Source organism: Pseudorca crassidens, chromosome 19, assembly GCF_039906515.1.
Source record: "Pseudorca crassidens isolate mPseCra1 chromosome 19, mPseCra1.hap1, whole genome shotgun sequence".
Classification (NCBI taxonomy): domain Eukaryota; kingdom Metazoa; phylum Chordata; class Mammalia; order Artiodactyla; family Delphinidae; genus Pseudorca; species Pseudorca crassidens.
The window spans coordinates 47,932,848-47,949,528 of record NC_090314.1 but is presented as its reverse complement, the minus strand read 5'-3'; the positions used below and the strand labels follow the sequence as shown (position 1 = coordinate 47,949,528).

The 16,681-nt window shown below is 36.9% G+C and overlaps 1 protein-coding gene across 4 annotated transcripts in view; it reads left to right on the top strand.

Annotated features, from left to right (window-relative positions):
- Positions 1–16,681, top strand: part of NSF (N-ethylmaleimide sensitive factor, vesicle fusing ATPase) — a 156,799-nt gene that overhangs the window by 21,122 nt on the left and 118,996 nt on the right. For all 4 annotated transcript variants that reach the window (XM_067715933.1, XM_067715934.1, XM_067715936.1 and 1 more), the window contains exons 2-4: positions 4,111–4,196; positions 6,135–6,234; positions 8,561–8,600. In XM_067715933.1, coding sequence (XP_067572034.1) covers positions 4,111–4,196; positions 6,135–6,234; positions 8,561–8,600 — 226 coding nt within the window. The remainder of the gene's footprint in view (positions 1–4,110; positions 4,197–6,134; positions 6,235–8,560; positions 8,601–16,681) is intronic.

Here is a 16,681-nt window from a genome sequence, read left to right as displayed (position 1 = left end):
AGATAATTTTATTTAAATTATATCACTTCCTAAGTAACCTTGAAATGTCCTTTGTGTCCATGTTCTTTGAATTGTTTATTCTGAAGTTGGGATAGATTGTATTGATCTGTAAGTTCATTTATTCAACAAATGTTTAATGAGCACTGACTGTGTGCCATGCCCTGTCTTAGCCCTGGGAACCATAGATCCGAGCAAGATGTAGTCTCAGTCCTTGAGAACCTTATGTCTTTTACGCAGTGTAAACAGATAATAAAAATACAGTTAAGTTCTTCCATTTGACCTTTATCTTATAGGAGGAGAAGATATCTAGGAAGGTCTTCTAGAAAATGTAATGTCTGAGCTGAGAAATTGTAGAATAAGTAGGAGTTGGCTGGACAAGGGGCTCAGAGTTAGGGAAGAGAGGAATATAAGAGAAAGAAGTGGGACTTCCCTGGTGGTGCAGTGGTTAAGAATCCGCCTGCCAATGCAGGGGACACAGGTTCGAGCCCTGGTCCAGGAAGATCCCACATGCTGTGGAGCAACTAAGCCCGTGTGCCACAACTACTGAGCCTGCGCTCTAGAGCCTGCGAGCCACAACTACTGAAGCCCACACACCTAGAGCCTGTGCCCTGCAACAAGAGAAGCCACCGCAACGAGAAGCCCGCGCACCACAACGAAGAGTAGCCCCCACTCGCTACAATTAGAGAAAGGCTGAGCGTAGTATCGAAGACCCAGTGCAGCCAAAAATAAATAAATTTATAGGATAAAAAAAAAAGAACTTGAATGTCATAGAAAGCAGTTCTGGATTTTGCAGGGCCTCGGGGTTAAAATATTGAAAAAAAAAAAAAAAGAAAGAAGCTTGTATGTGAGAGAGACCCCAGGGTAAGAGGGAAACAAAGTTCTGCACAGTTTGGTCAGGTGGCCGGTCAAATGGTGACCATGGGCAAAAATACTATCTCATTCGGAAAGCAAACTTATGACCTTATTTGTGTCATGTTCTAAATTAGTGATTTCATAGATCTCATACACAAAATACGTTTTGATCCTATATCCCCAGTATATATACCTATTTATTTTTAAGTGATACACTAATAGTTTATATACATAGTAAAACATACACAAAAAAGAAGGATGAGCTAAAGATGAACTGTAGAAAATTCTCTTAATTTTATTTATTAATAATTCAGAAAGCAAAGTGATGCTTTACTATTCTTTAAAATCTAGGTTTAATATTTTGTAATACAGCTATTCAGAGGTCTATTTCTAAATTCAGGTTTTTTTAAAAAATAAATTTATTTATTTATTTTTGGCTGTGTTGGGTCTTCGTTGCTGTGCGCAGGCTTTCTCTAGTTGTGTCGAGTGGGGGCTACTCTTCATTGCAGTGTGCAGGCTTCTCATTGCGGTGTCTTCTCTTGTTGCGGAGCACGGGCTCTAGGTGCGCGGCCTTCAATAGTTGTGCCACGCAGGCTCAGTAGTTGTGGCTCGCGGACTCTAGAGCACAGGCTCAGTAATGGTGGCGCATGGGCTTAATTGCTCTGTGGCGTGTGGGATCTTCTCAGACCAGGGCTCAAACCCATGTCCCCTGCATTGGCAGGCGTATTCCTAACCACTGTGCCACCAGGGAAGCCCTAAATTTAGGGGTTTTTTGTTACTTGATTTTAATGGCCATCAAAGCATAGATAAGAATGGGGGAAATTTAGCTGTACTTTTGAAATTCCCCCAGATTGTGTACCATTTATGGAAATGTTTTATTGAAATGTGTGAAATGTGGTTGGTAAATTTCCATCTATTTTTCTTGCAGACTAATCAGAATGTATTGTACTTTTATAGTACTAATAAATGGGTTCAAAAATCATTGAAAAATCATTTAGATGATTTTTTTAAAGATTAGAAAAGTTTGCTTCTAACTTTTTAAAGCATGCAGATATGAGAGTTTTTATTTCTTGCTTGTTTTTAGGTAATATACATTGTTTTCAATAGCAGAATCGCTTAGCAATGGAAATGTTTCTAAGTAACCATTTTTGAAATGTGCTCTATTCGTTAGCACAAGGTATTTTTTACTTTTTGTTTTTGTTCATTTTTATCTTGTAGGAGCAAGGTGAATTTTTCTTTTCTTTTTCTTTCTTTTTTTAATATCTTATTGGTAGCACTTTACCTTTTGGTAACCAGTGAATCCCTATATGGTTTACCAAAAAAAAAAAAAAAAAAAAAGATTTTACACTGCTTCCTGGCCTTTTACAGAGTGTAGGAAAGATTCTATATTGTAAAGGTCTTGTTTTGATAAAGTTGACCTCAGTGACATCATGAAGGACATGTGCACACTTTTGGCTCTGACTTGTATGCAGCAACAGTTTACCTGTGAATGAAACAGTGAACAACTTTCACTTAATGTGTTGTCTTTGTAACTTTATTCTGGAATTATTCTTTTTATTCCAGTCAAAACAGCCATTCCATCAGTGGTTACAGTTTTCCCATAACGCGTATTGTTTCATTTATAGTTTAGACTGTGTCTTTTTCACTACATCTTTCCTTTAGTGACTCGCAAAATTGTAGTTCTTGGTGTGTTTTGCAATTACCTAGCAAATCTTCTAAGATGAAAGAAATAACTATATTTTGATTCTACTATATAGCAGACCTCCTACACTCTATAACATGTCCTGATATCTTCAGCTCTTTAGAGTTTTCTAAGAGATTTTGGCTATCTTTACCAATAGAAGAATACTAGTTTGTCACCATTTTATTTTCCATGTATCATTTTAGTCATTTTTACTGTGGGTCATAGCTTCTTGTCTTTTCTCTCAGGAAACCTTAGCAGTTTCAACAGTTATTTAACTTTAATACAATGCTGTGAATTGCTAGATTCAATAGGATGTGACTTTAAACATAGGTGGAAAAATTAGAGAAGTTTATCTCTTGCTGTAAATACTGAATTTTTAAAGGCCTGGCAGATTATGAAGACTTTATTAGTGTCATTAGGTTATATTATTAGTGTCATTAGGTTATATCTTAAGGCAGAATATACACTTAGCATGGGGTTCATCTTTAATAAAAATGGGTATAAATAAATATAAATAGAAGAACTGATATTTTCTTCTTATACCCCAAAGGATTATCCAGCAAACCCTTCAGGTGCACATACCCCACTTTAGAGACCACTGCTCTGAACAACTGGGGTAGCTGTATTGAAACTAGCCTTTTATTAAAAACAAAAGCAAGACAAAGAGTAATTTATTTTCCTCTATAAATTTGTATTTGGGAGACAAATTTAAGAAGAATCAGCTTTGGCTTGAGGTTTGAAGAGTGAGTACGTTAGTCATAAACAGACTATGAGTGTCATATTTCAATAACTAGGAAACCCTAGAGGATGGTGGAAGGATTATTGGTTACATACATTATATGAAGGAATGTTTTACTAGTAGCTGTTGATCAATGTTGATCAAAAGGACTGTTAATTGCTATTTTATTTTAAATATACCTGTAATTATTTTTGTTGGGAGGTATTTGGAAGATAGCTTTTCTTAGTCTATAGAAGAAATGGTTCATAGCCACTTGAGATCTCTTATGAGGAGATACTTTTTCAAATGTATTGAATTTACATCATTGCATTTTTATGTCAAAATCTTGTTTTTTTTTTTTTTGGAAGAAATGGAAAACCAACTCAAATAAGCTTGAGCAAAAAAGAGTTTATTGACTCAACCAACTTTCAGAACTGGTCTCAAGGGTTTTAACTTCGTTGTCAGGTCTGAGTCTCAAGGTGTCTGTCTGTGTCTCTGTCACCTTTGCTTTCTCTGCGATAGTTTTCTTCTTTTAGAGCAGAAAGGCTTCCTTCGTGTGGTGGTGATGCGAGGGAGAGTGCCTGTCTTCTAGCGCCTGTCTATATAAAGTCCCGTGGATGGGATAGTACTCTGTGTGATTGCACGTGTGCTGTGATTGGCAGGCCCACAGAAGCACGTGGAATGGGGAGGGAGCAGTTTCCGAAAGGCAGGGTTTATTGTTACCACAGAGTTAGGGGTCAAAAACAGTAAGCGTTTACTACAGGTGATGGGGAATAGAGGACAAGGAAGCATAAAATATTCTTTAAGAAAATAAAAGGTGACTTAATTTTATTTTCCTAATCATTGATTCTTACAGAGTATGCAAGCTGCAAGATGTCCTACAGATGAATTATCTTTAACTAACTGTGCAGTTGTGAATGAAAAGGATTTCCAGTCTGGCCAGTGAGTATCTGACTTTGTTTTCTTCTAACCTGCTAAATGGTATTTTAGAAACTTCTAGAGAGTCCGTATTTAATTAATTAATTTATTTTGGGAAACGTTTGAGTATACTTTTTTAATTCCTCTTGCTGAATTGGAAAATGGGAGAGGAGAAAGAGTCATGTATTTACTGTATCAAATTTTGATAAATGTTTTCTAAATGATACATAGTTTTTTATATATGACTTTATTTTTCCATTGGTTTTCTTAGCAGAACTAAACATACTGGATATATGAATCATATATAGCGTAGTCATTAGGTTTTTGGCTTTGGGTCAGATTGTCTGAGTTTGGATCATGGTTCTGCCAATTATATACTGGGTGACCATGGGTAAGTTATATACCCTGACTGTGCCTCAGTGTCCTAATCTGTAAAATGGGGACGGTGGTACTATCTTCCTCAGGGTGTTTGTGAATATTGAGTTACACAAATAAAGCACTTAGAACAGAGTCTACCACATTAATAAGTCCTCAATAAATATTAGCTGTTTTGATCATTATTACTATGATAATCCAAGAGACATGAAAATTGGAAGATGCACAACAGTTGTAGAATCTTTACAAGCATTTTTCACTGTCATTTATTTTTAACTGATTCACATCACCATTGGCAGAACTTCTAAGTACCCTGCTACCAAGTTCATTGCCGTCCATGTGCTTCTAAGGTTGGTGGAGATAAGGACATGAAGGGACTGTTCCAGAAGGCAGACTAGGGAAATGAGGAAGGAAGTGGGATTTTAACTGAGCCTTTTTCTGTTTCTAAAGCTATCTGAGAAATACATGAGTTTCACAGGGTTAGAACTGCTAATCATCTGTGGTTTTCCGCTTCAGAGTAAAGGACTATACTACGTAATTGTATTAACATTGTTTCCAGTCCTAAAAATTCTGTGATTCTAAGTTGAACATAGAACTTTCTACATATAAACTGCACTACAGACAATCAGTGTGAGAATATGCTTATGGAATACTTTTACGTGTTAGATGTTCACTGTACACATGAGGGGGTTACGTAAAGTATAGTAGTTACAAGGAACTTGTGTCCTACTGACAAAACGATATGAAATATTAACCATATAGAATAGAAACATTAACCATTAATATTTTAGAAACATTAGAAACATTAACCATTAATATTTTAAAAATTATAGCATTCTAAAAGATAACTTTTAAAAAGATAGTGCTATTGTAGCAGAGTTTGAAGCTTCTATCTCACACACAGTCCTTGGTAGTTTCTTGGTATAGGAGATGACCATGAGATAACTATAGTTCATCTGTTTACAGGTAACTTCTGAGCAGGGTGAATTAGCACAAAATGCTTTGAAATAGTAAATATTGATATCTGTATGGAAGCTGATACATTTTGTGAAAATTTTTCATTTTTACCACCTTTTTAATATTACAGGCTGTTACTATTTCAACCTGTTGTGGGAATCTGCAAAGAGATTTAATGAATAGCCCTAAAAACTAACTTTTTTTTTGACTGCTATATCCTGGCTTTATTCTATCTTTGGTTCTCCTTCCTTTAGTCTAGTTAGAATGTGAAATAAGTCTCAGGAGAGGAAATTCATCTAATTTTTACTTAATATCAAGTAAATTACTGTCTTCAGTTTTATGTAAACTGGAAATGCAATGACGTTGAGGTTTTGGATGGTAGGTACTCTCTTGAACTTGGTCCTGATTCTGCTTGATGTCTGTTTGGCCTGAGGTGGTCCTTATTCCTGGAAAACGTTTTGAATTGCTGACAATTTTTGGAAATGAAATTTGTGGTCCTGTTTCTTCAGGACTCATATAATGCCATGTTTCCACCCAGTACTCATCAAACATCGTTTGTTGGAAATGAGCACATTTGGATGTTCTTTATTTCCTTTGATGTGGAGTATTGACTGTGTTTCTGTCCTTTAGGCACGTGATGGTTAGGACCTCCCCCAACCACAGGTACACGTTTACACTGAGGACCCACCCATCTGTGGTTCCAGGGAGCATTGCATTCAGCTTACCTCAGGTAACTCAGGAATTTATTCTCTTCTATTCTTGAAAGTCGTAGAAGAATCAATTCATTTTAAAGCAAGCTGTGTCACACTGTAACTGTATTGATTCATATTGAGGAAAACCATCTAGGTATTATGTAAGGAATTAAAAGATATATTCTTAATTGCCAATTTTTACTGTGTCTACCTTTTATTGCCTTGACTTTTTCCCCCTAATTTAAAAGAATTCTGCAGTGATATCAACTATCAAAGTGTCAAGTTATTTTAATGTTAGCTCACGGGGTAACAGAAAATGTATAAAATATATAAAAATAGCATTTACTTCTAAAATTGACATCTAATAGTGATTTTAAAATGCAATGATGTTAGGCTAAAGAATATGATATGAGTAGCTGTTATCTCAAATTACAACCTAACTTGCTGGGCTTCTGTAATAAGTGAAAGGATTATGATTACATTTATAACCGTTGGTGGATTCTATGGAGGGGAAATTGCCTAGCACTATTGCAGGCACATAATATATAATGTAGGAGCATCGCCAGTAGGAGTCTGTATCCTTTCCTCCCTTGTCACCTTACTCATGCTGCTGGTCCCCAGTCCTAAACGATGCAAATGCAACCTTTACCTCCTTGTAGTATGCTAATAAGCATTGATTTCTGCCCTCCCACACCTGGAGGTTTAGGGAAGGAGATCAAACACTTGTTAGGGAACTATTAAAGATCTCTTGAATCCCTCAAAAATTATGGGAAGTGTTCACTCACTGTTCCCTTTTTCTCTGTTCAGGTGCCTCTCCAATATCAGGACTACCTTTCGCATTTGCTTCTTATAGATCAAAGGTTTGGAATATTCTAGAGTTAACCAGCTTTTACAGAGCTGCATTTGAGATTCTGCTGGCCAGAAATGGGGTTTCTAACTATTTTTCCTTGTCTCTGCTTTAAAAAAATTTTCCCAACATTTACTCTAGGCCAAGTGCTATTCTAAGTGCTTTTGCCTGTGTTCACTCGTTTAATTCTCTTAACAACCCCAAATGATAGATACTGTTATTATCGTCCTTGAGGCTGTCTCTGGGTGTAGAACCTAATTATGGCTGCTTTGTGACCCAAAGTCTGGGCTTAACCAGTATGCTACTAAATTTCCAGTTGGCCAGAAGTGGGATAGGGTACTACAGAAGAGAGAGGTGAAGGGTGGAGAGGTGGTAAGAAAGCTGGAAGGTAGAGCACTTGTTGCACATATTCAAAACGCAGCATCTTCTTAACTACCCACCACAAAATCCACAAAGTTCAGATGAGTAGACAAACTTTTGATTTCCAGTCAAAAATTATTTTTCTCACTGTTCTTTGGAGTTTTGTCAGTAACTGCTAATTTTGAATCTATACCAAGCCAGTCTTGAATTCCTGCCTGAACACAATCTGTCCTGCTTCCATACATTCTTGCCAGTCAGTACTGGAGAGAAGCTAAAGCCAAATGCCTGACACTCTTGGCTAGTACACAAAGAATAGTCATGACCATCTAATGATTTGAATCCCTGCTTGGGTTTCAGTATAGATTATCTGATAAGTTTTAATTTAGTTTTCATGAATTGAACGTCTTTCTTTTTGTGCTACTGTATCAAACAGTATAACTATCCACAGTACATTTAGAACGCTGGAATATCTGATACTATGAAGTCTTTCAGGAGCATTATATTGTGCAAAGGAGCATCCTATTCAGTGGTGCCAGCTTTACTGTAAAAAGGCAAGCTTTATATGTTTTGAGGATAGATGTTCAGGCATAAATAAACTATAGCATATGTTTCCTAGGGTGGCTGTAACAAAGTACCACAAACTGGGTGGCTTAAAACAACAGAAATGTATTCTCTCACAGTTCTGAAGGCTGGAAGTGTGAAGTCAGGGTGTCAGCAGGGCCAGGCTCTCTCTGAAGGCACTAGGGAAAAATCTGTTCCGTGCTTAGCTTCTGGTGTTGCGGACAGTCCTTGATGTTCATTGACTGGTAGATATATCACTTCAGTCTCTGCCTTCATTGTCACATGACTTTCTCCCCGTATGCTGTGTCCTTTTCTTATAAGGAAGCCATATTGGGTTAGGGTCTACCTTAATTCGGTATGACCTCATCTTACCTTGATAATCATCTGCAAAGACCCTATTTCCAAATATGGTCACATTCACAGGTGTCGGGAGCTAAGACTTCAACATATTGTTTTGTGGGATACAATTCAACACTTAACAGCCATGTTTTGGTCTGGGAACGTGTTAATGAAATGCAAAGAAATCCTCTTTTCCTCATTTCTCTAATTTTGATTGATTTTGTGTTAAGTGTCTTTTTGTCTCTCTTATCTTACAGCGTAAATGGGCTGGACTTTCTATTGGGCAAGAAATAGAAGGTAGGTATATTTTTTAGCTACCTGAGGTAGATTTTCTTTATGATTTTCTCATAGTTATAGATATCTGTACAATTTTCTGTTACTTCTCAGGCCATTACACTTTCATCCATATTACAGTTAGGTCTATGAGAATGGAAAGTAAATAGTTATGGAACCTACCTCTTTATCTACTTGTTATTCTATCTGGAAATTACAGTCTAGTAGGGAAAGGAATATCCACATGTTCATACCTCACAGAAGATGTACAAGGTAAATTTGTGCACAAATATTACCTTTAGGAGCTCTTTGTAAAAGTGCTAAGATGGAGCAGGAGTGGATGAATTGATTGGAAAATTAGCCAGAGAAATCTTTCTAGGCACTGGAATTTTGAGCATGATTATGAAGTAGGGGAAAAGCATGACATGATAGAGACAAGGAAGAAAGACTCTTAAGATGAGACATAACATAAATAAAAGGCATTGAGTTGGAAGCAAGCAAATCATAGGCAGTGCTCATAAGTATGTTTGTCTGACTGAAATGATTTGCCTGAATGGATTGTATTAAGTGATTAGAGTAGAGTGTGAAGTTAGTGGAGGGCCTAGAAGTACATACTGAGATTTTTGGATTTTACACAAAGACACTTAGAGCTCCTGAGAATTTCTGAACGAGCCCAACAAAATCCTACCTTTAGAAAAGAATTCTAGTATCATTGTGGAGTCTAGTGAGGAGTGAGGAGAATTCAGGAGTGAAGGAAAATAGCTGGGAGGTTATTTGACTTGCCTAGAATTAAGCTGAATAGGACTTGGTGAAATTATGGCTATGGAAAATTTTTTTAAAAGTCAAAGTTATGTTGAAGAGGAATAATTGGTATTACATGGTGATTCCATTTTACTGTATACTGAGATATGTTTCCTAATGTCTTTGTTTGGAAAGATAAATATGATTTAGGGTAAGGAGAAGAAAGGGTGACAATACTTAAGAAAACAATGCACTTTTTAAAATGAAATGTGTTATAAAGTCATCATAGTTCATTAGGGAAGGGCATGGAAGGCAACTTATGACTTCAGGGGGAAAAAAAGACTAAACCACTTGTGGTTTATAAACTAAGGAGCTAATAAGTAAAAACTGGGATTGTTAGTTAGGCATTGTGGCAAAGTTGGAAAATGGAGTATGAGTCTTTTTGTCAGGTAATTTCATGTCAACTTAATGGGTTCAGTAGGGGGAGAAAAGAAAATGCAAGTGTGATTAAGTCAGCTTTTTTTTCTGCCAGCTTTTAAGACCTAAAAAAAAATCATATTTATGGAAATGTTACAAAAATAATACAGAGAATTCTTATGTACTACTTTTACCCAGATTCACTAATTGTCATTTTTTAAAATCATTTTTTCTCTCTGTCCTTACTCTCTCTCTCTCTCTCTCTCTCTCTCTCTCTACACACACACACACACACACACACACACACACACACACACACACACACACACACACACACCCCTGCACACACCCATTTTTTTCCTGAACATTTGAGGTTACGTTGCAGAAATCATTCCTCTTTACCTCTAATACTTTAGTGTGTGTTTCTTAAGAAAAAAGATGTGCTCGTAATAGTGATCAAATTCAGGAAACTTTGAAACTTTAATCTATAGTTCATATTCCAATTTTGTTAATTGTCCCAATTATCTCCTTTATAGTATTTTTCCCCTTCAGTGTGGGATCCAGTTCAGGATCGTGTATTGCATTTAGTCATCATTTCTCTAATGTTCAGTTTTCTTTCCTTTCACGATGGTGACTTTTTTTTTTTTTTTTTTGCGGTACGCGGGCCTCTCACTGTTGTGGCCCTCTCCCGTTGCGGAGCACAGGCTCCGGACGTGCAGGCTCAGCGGCCATGGCTCACGGGCCCAGCCGCTCCACGGCATGTGGGATCTTCCCGGACCGGGGCATGAACCCGTGTCCCCTGCATCGGCAGGCAGACTTTCAACCACTGTGCCACCAGGGAAGCCCGATGGTGACATTTTTGAAGAATACATTTGTATAACGGGGAGTTGTTGGTCGCAGGGTACAACGTTTCAGTTTTGCAAGATAAATTAGTTCTGGAGATCTAGTTACAGCGTGATGACAGTAGTTAACAATACTGTGTTGGATAGTTAAAATTTGCTAATAGGGTAGATTTAAGTGTTCTCATCACACACACACACACGCACATGGAAAGAAGATGGTTCATGTGCACTGAGGAGATATATTCTCTGTTATCAGCGTGTACTGTTTGCTGTGTATCCATAAGCTCTACTTTATTGATCTTGCTGTTTAGATCTTCTATATTCTTACTTATTTTTGGTCACTTGACCTGTCTTGCACTGAGAATGGTGTGTTAAAATCTACTATTATTAGTGTTTTTCTACTTTTCCTTGCATCTCCTGTCATTTCTACTTTACACAGTACTTTCTGTGTTATTTGGTATGTAGATATTCATAACTGTTATATTTTTATTGTGAATTATGCCTTTTTGCATTATAAAGTATCCTTTTTAATCTTGTTTAATGTGTTTTGAATTATATTTTGATATTAGGATCATAATCCCTGCTTTTTTATTGTTTTTAATTTGCTCAAAATACCTTTCCCCATCTCTTAACTTTTAGCCGTTTTGAATCACTGTTTCAGATGTGTCTGTTGTATACAACGTAGAGTTGGATTTTGCTTTATGAACTAATTTGAAGATCTTTTTCTTTTAATAGGTTTGTTAAGCCCATTCTCAGTTATTGATATGACTGCTTTGTTCTCTATTCCTTCATTTTTTATTTTTTATTTTTTTTGCGGTACGCGGGCCTCTCACTGCTGTGGCCTCTCCTGCTGCGGAGCACAGGCTCCAGACTCGCAGGCCCAGTGGCCATGGCTCACAGGCCTAGCTCTGTGGCATGTGGGATCCTCCCTGACCGGGGCACGAACCTGCGTCCCCCACATCGGCAGGCGGACTCTCAACCACTGCGCCACCAGGGAAGCCCTCAATTCCTTCATTTTATGCTTTAGTTGTATTTATGTGGTGAGTCCTCTTTGCTATTTTTTTTATGTTTACTTTTAATTTTTTCTTATTAGTCATCCATTTTATACACATCAGTGTATACATGTCAATCCCAATCGCCCAATTCATCACACCACAACCCTCACCCCCTGCCGCTTCCCCTCTTGGTGTCCATACGTTTGTTCTCTACATCTGTGTCTCAGTTTCTGCTCTGCAAACTGGTTCATCTGTACCATTTTCTAGGTTCCACATATATGCGTTAATATACGATATTTGTTTTGCTCTTTCTGACTTACTTAACTCTGTATGACAGTCTCCAGATGCATCCACATCTCTATAAATGACCCAATTCCTTTCCTTTTTATGGCTGAGTAATATTCCATTGTATATATGTACCATATTTTCTTTATCCATTCGTCTGTCAGTGGGCATTTAGGTTGCTTCCATGACCTGGCTATTGTAAATAGTGCTGTAAGGAAAATTGAGGTGCATGTGTCTTTTTGAATTATGGTTTTCTCTGGGTATATGCCCAGTAGTGGGATTGCTGGGTCATATGGTAATTCTATTTTTAGTTTTTTAAGGAACCTCCATACTGTTCTCCATAGTGGCTGTATCAACTCACATTCCCACCAACAGTGTAAGAGGGTTCCTTTTTCTCCATACCCTCTCCAGCATTTGTTGTTTGTAGATTTTCTGATGATGCCCATTCTAACTGGTGTGAGGTGATACCTCATTGTAGTTTTGATTTGCATTTCTCTAATACTTAGTGATGTGCTTCTTGGCCATCTGTATGTCTTCTTTGGAGAAATGTCTATTTAGGTCTTCTGCCCATTTTTGGATTGGGTTGTTTGTTTTTTTAATATTGAGCTGCATGAGCTGTTTATATATTTTGGAGATTAATCCTTTGTCTGATGATTCATTTGCAAATATTTTCTCCGATTCTGAGGGTTGTCTTTTCGTCTTGTTTATGGTTTCCTTTGCTGTGCAAAAGCTTTTAAGTTTCATTAGGTCCCATTTGTTTATTTTTGTTTTTATTTCCATTACTCTAGGAGGTGGATCAAAAAAGATCTTGCTGTGATTTATGTCAAAGAGCGTTCTTCCTATGTTTTCCTCTGAGAGTTTTATAGTGTCCGGTCTTACATTTATGTGTCTAATCCATTTTGAGTTTATTTTTGTGTATGGTGTTAGGGAGTGTTCTAATTTCATTCTTTTACATGTAGCTGTCCAGTTTTCCCAGCACCACTTATTGAAGAGACTGTCTTTTCTCCATTGTATATCCTTTCCTCCTTTGTCATAGATTAGTTGACCATAGGTGCGTGGGTTTATCTCTGGGCTTTCTGTCCTGTTCCATTGATCTATATTTCTGTTTTTGTGCCAGTACCATATTGTCTTGATTACTGTAGCTTTGTAGTATAGTCTGAAGTCAGGGAGTCTGATTCCTCCAGCTCCATTTTTTTCCCTCAAGACTGTTTTGGCTGTTCGGGGTCTTCTGTGTCTCCATACAAATTTTAAGATTTTTTATTCTAGTTCTGTAAAAGATGCCACTGGTAATTTGATAGGGATTGCATTGAATCTGTAGATTGCTTTGGGTAGTATGGTCATTTTCACAGTATTGATTCTTCCAATCCAAGAACATGGTATATCTCTCCATCTGTTGATATCACCTTCAGTTTCTTTCATCAGTGTCTTATAATTTTCTGCATTACAAGTCTTTTGTCTCCTTAGGTAGGTTTATTCCTAGGTATTTTATTCTTTTTATTGCATTGGTAAATGGAACTGTTTCCTTAATTTCTCTTTCAGATTTTTCATCATTAGTGTATAGGAATGCAAGAGATTTCTGTGCATTAATTTTGTATCCTGCAACCTTACCAAATTCATTGATTAGCTCTAGTAGTTCTCTGGTGGCATCTTTAGGATTCTCTATGTATAGTATCATGTCATCTGCACACAGTGACCGTTTTACTCTTATCCAATTTGTATTCCTTTTATTTATTTTTCTTCTCTGATTGCTGTGTCTAAGACTTCCAAAACTATGTTGAATAATAGTGGTGATAGTGGACATCCTTGTCTTGTTCCTGATCTTAGAGGAAATGCCTTCAGTTTTTCACCATTGAGAATGATGTTTGCTGCGGGTTTGTTGTATATGGCCTTTATGATGTTGAGGTAGGTTCCCTCTATGCCCACTTTCTGGAGAGTTTTTATTATAAATGGGTGTTGAATTTTGTCAAAAGCTTTTTCTGCATCTATTGAGATATGGTTTTTATCCTTGAATTTGTTAATATGGCGTATCGCATTGATTGGTTTGTGTATATTGAAGATTCCTTGCATCCCTGGGATAAATCCACTTGATCATGGTGTATGATGCTTTTAATGTGTTGTTGGATGCTGTTTGCTAGTATTTTGAGAATTTTAGCATCTATATTCATCAGTGATATTGGTCTGTAATTTTCTTTTTTTGTAGTATCTTTGTCTGGTTTTGGTATAAAGGTGATGGTGGCCTCGTAGAATGAGTTTGGGAGTTTTCCTTCCTCTGCAATGTTTTGGAAGAGTTTGAGAAGGATTGGTGTTAGCTATTCTCTACATGTTTGATAGAATTCACTTGTGAAGCCATCTGGTCCTGGATTTTTGTTTGTTGGAAGATTTTTAATCACAGTTTCAATTTCATTACTTGTGATTGGTCTGTTCATATTTTCTATTTTTTCCTGGTTCAGTCTTGGAAGGTTATACCTTTCTAAGAATTTGTCCATTTCTTCCAGGCTGTCCATTTTATTGGCATAAAGTTGCTTGTAGTAATCTCTTAGGATGCTTTGTATTTCTGCGGTGTCTGTTGTAACTTCTCCATTTTCATTTCTAATTTTATTGAATTGAGTCCTCTCCCTCTTTTTCTTGATGAGTCTGGCAAATGGTTTATCAGTTTTGTTTATCTTAAAGAACCAGCTTTTAGTTTTATTGATCTTTGCTATTGTTTTCTTTGTTTCTATTTCATTTATTTCTGCTCTGATCTTTGTGATTTCTTTCATTCTGCTAACTTTTGGTTTTGTTTGTTCTTTCTATAGTTCCTTTACGTGTAAGGTTAGATTGTTTATTTGAGATTTTTCTTGTTTCTTGAGGTAGGCTTGTATAGCTATAAACTTCCCTTAGAACTGCTTTTGCTGCATTCCATAGGTTTTGGATCATCGTGTTTTCATTGTCATTTGTCTCTAGGTATTTTTTGATTTCTTCAGTGTTCTCTTGGTTATTTAGTAACATATTGTTTAGCCACCATGTGTTTGTGTTTTTTACGTTTTATTCCCTGTAATTGATTTCTAATCTCATAGCATTGTGGTCAGAAAAGATGCTTGATATGATTTCAGTTTTCTTAAATTTACTGAGGCTTGATTTGTGACCAAAGTTGTGATCTATCCTGGAGAATGTTCCATGCGCACTTGAGAAGAAAGTATAATCTACTGTTTTTGGATGGAATGTCCTATAAATATTAAGTAAATCTATCTGGTCTATTGTGTCATTTAAAGCTTGTGTTTCCTTATTAATTTTCTGTTTCGATGATCTGTCCATTGGTGTAAGTGAGGTTTTAAAGTCCCCCACTGTTATTGTGTTAATGTCGATTTCCTCTTTTAGATCTGTCAGCAGTTGCCTTATGTATTGAGGTTCTCCTATGTTGGGTGCATATATATTTATGATCGTTATATCTTCTTCTTGGATTGATCCCTTGATCATTACGTAGTGTCCTTCCTTGTCTCTTGTAACATTCTCTATTTTAAAGTCTATTTTATCTGATATGAATATTGCTACGCCAGCTTTCTTTTGATTTCCATTTGCATGGAATATCTTTTTCCATCCCCTCACTTTCAGTCTGTATGTGTCCCTAGGTCTGAAGTGGATCTCTTGTAGACAGCATATATATGGGTCTTGTTTTTGTATCCATCCAGCGAGCCTGTGTCTTTTGGTTGGAGCATTTAATCCATTCACGTTTAAGGTAATTATCAATATGTATGTTCCTATTAACATTTTTTTTATTTGTTACGGGTTTGTTTTTGTAGGTCCTTTTCTTCTCTTGTGTTTCCCACTTAGAGAAGTTCCTTTAGCATTTGTTGTAGAGTTGGTTTGGTGGTGCTGAATTCTCTTAGCATTTGCTTGTCTGTAAAGCTTTTGATTTCTCTGTCAAAGCTGAATGAGATCCTTGCCAGGTAGAATAATCTTGGTTGTAGGTTCTTCCCTTTCATCACTTTAAATATATCATGCCACTCCCTTCTGGCTTGTAGAGTTTCTGCTGAGAAATCTGCTGTTAACTTTATGGGAATTCTCTTGTATGTTATTTGTTGTTTTTCCCTTGTTGCTTTCAATAATTTTTCTTTGTCTTTAATTTTTGTCAATTTGATTACTATGTGTCTTGGCGTGTTTCTCTTTGGGTTTTTCCTGCCTGGGACTCTTCTGTGCTTCCTGGACTTGGGTGGCTATTTCCTTTCCCATGTTAGGGAAGTTTTCGACTATAATCTCTTCAAATATTTTCTCTGGTCCTTTCTCTCTCTCTTCTCCTTCTGGGACCCCTATAATGTGAATGTTGTTGCGTTTAATGTTGTCCCAGAGGTCTCTTAGGCTGTCTTTATTTCTTTTCATTCTTTTTTCTTTATTCTGTTCCGCAGCAATGGATTCCACCATTCTATCTTCCAGGTCACTTATCCATTCTTCTGCCTCAGTTATTCTGCTATTGATTCCTTCTAGTGTAGTTTTCATTTCAGTTATTGTATTGTTCATCTTTGTTTGTTTGTTCTGTAATTCTTCTAGGTCTTTGTTAAACATTTCTTGTATCTTCTCAATCTTTGCCTCCATTCTTTTTCCGAGGTTCTGGATCATCTTCACTATCATTATTCTGAATTCTTTTTCTGGGGTTTTATCTTGTTCCTTCATCTGGTCCATAGCCCTCTGCCTTTTAATCTTGTCTATCTTTCTGTGAATGTGGTTTTTGTTCCACCGCCTGCAAGATTGTAGTTCTTGCTTCTGCTCTCTGCCCTCTGGTGGATGAGGCTATCTAAGAGGCTTGTGGAAGTTTCCTGATGGGAGGGACTGGTGGTGAGTAGAGCTGGGT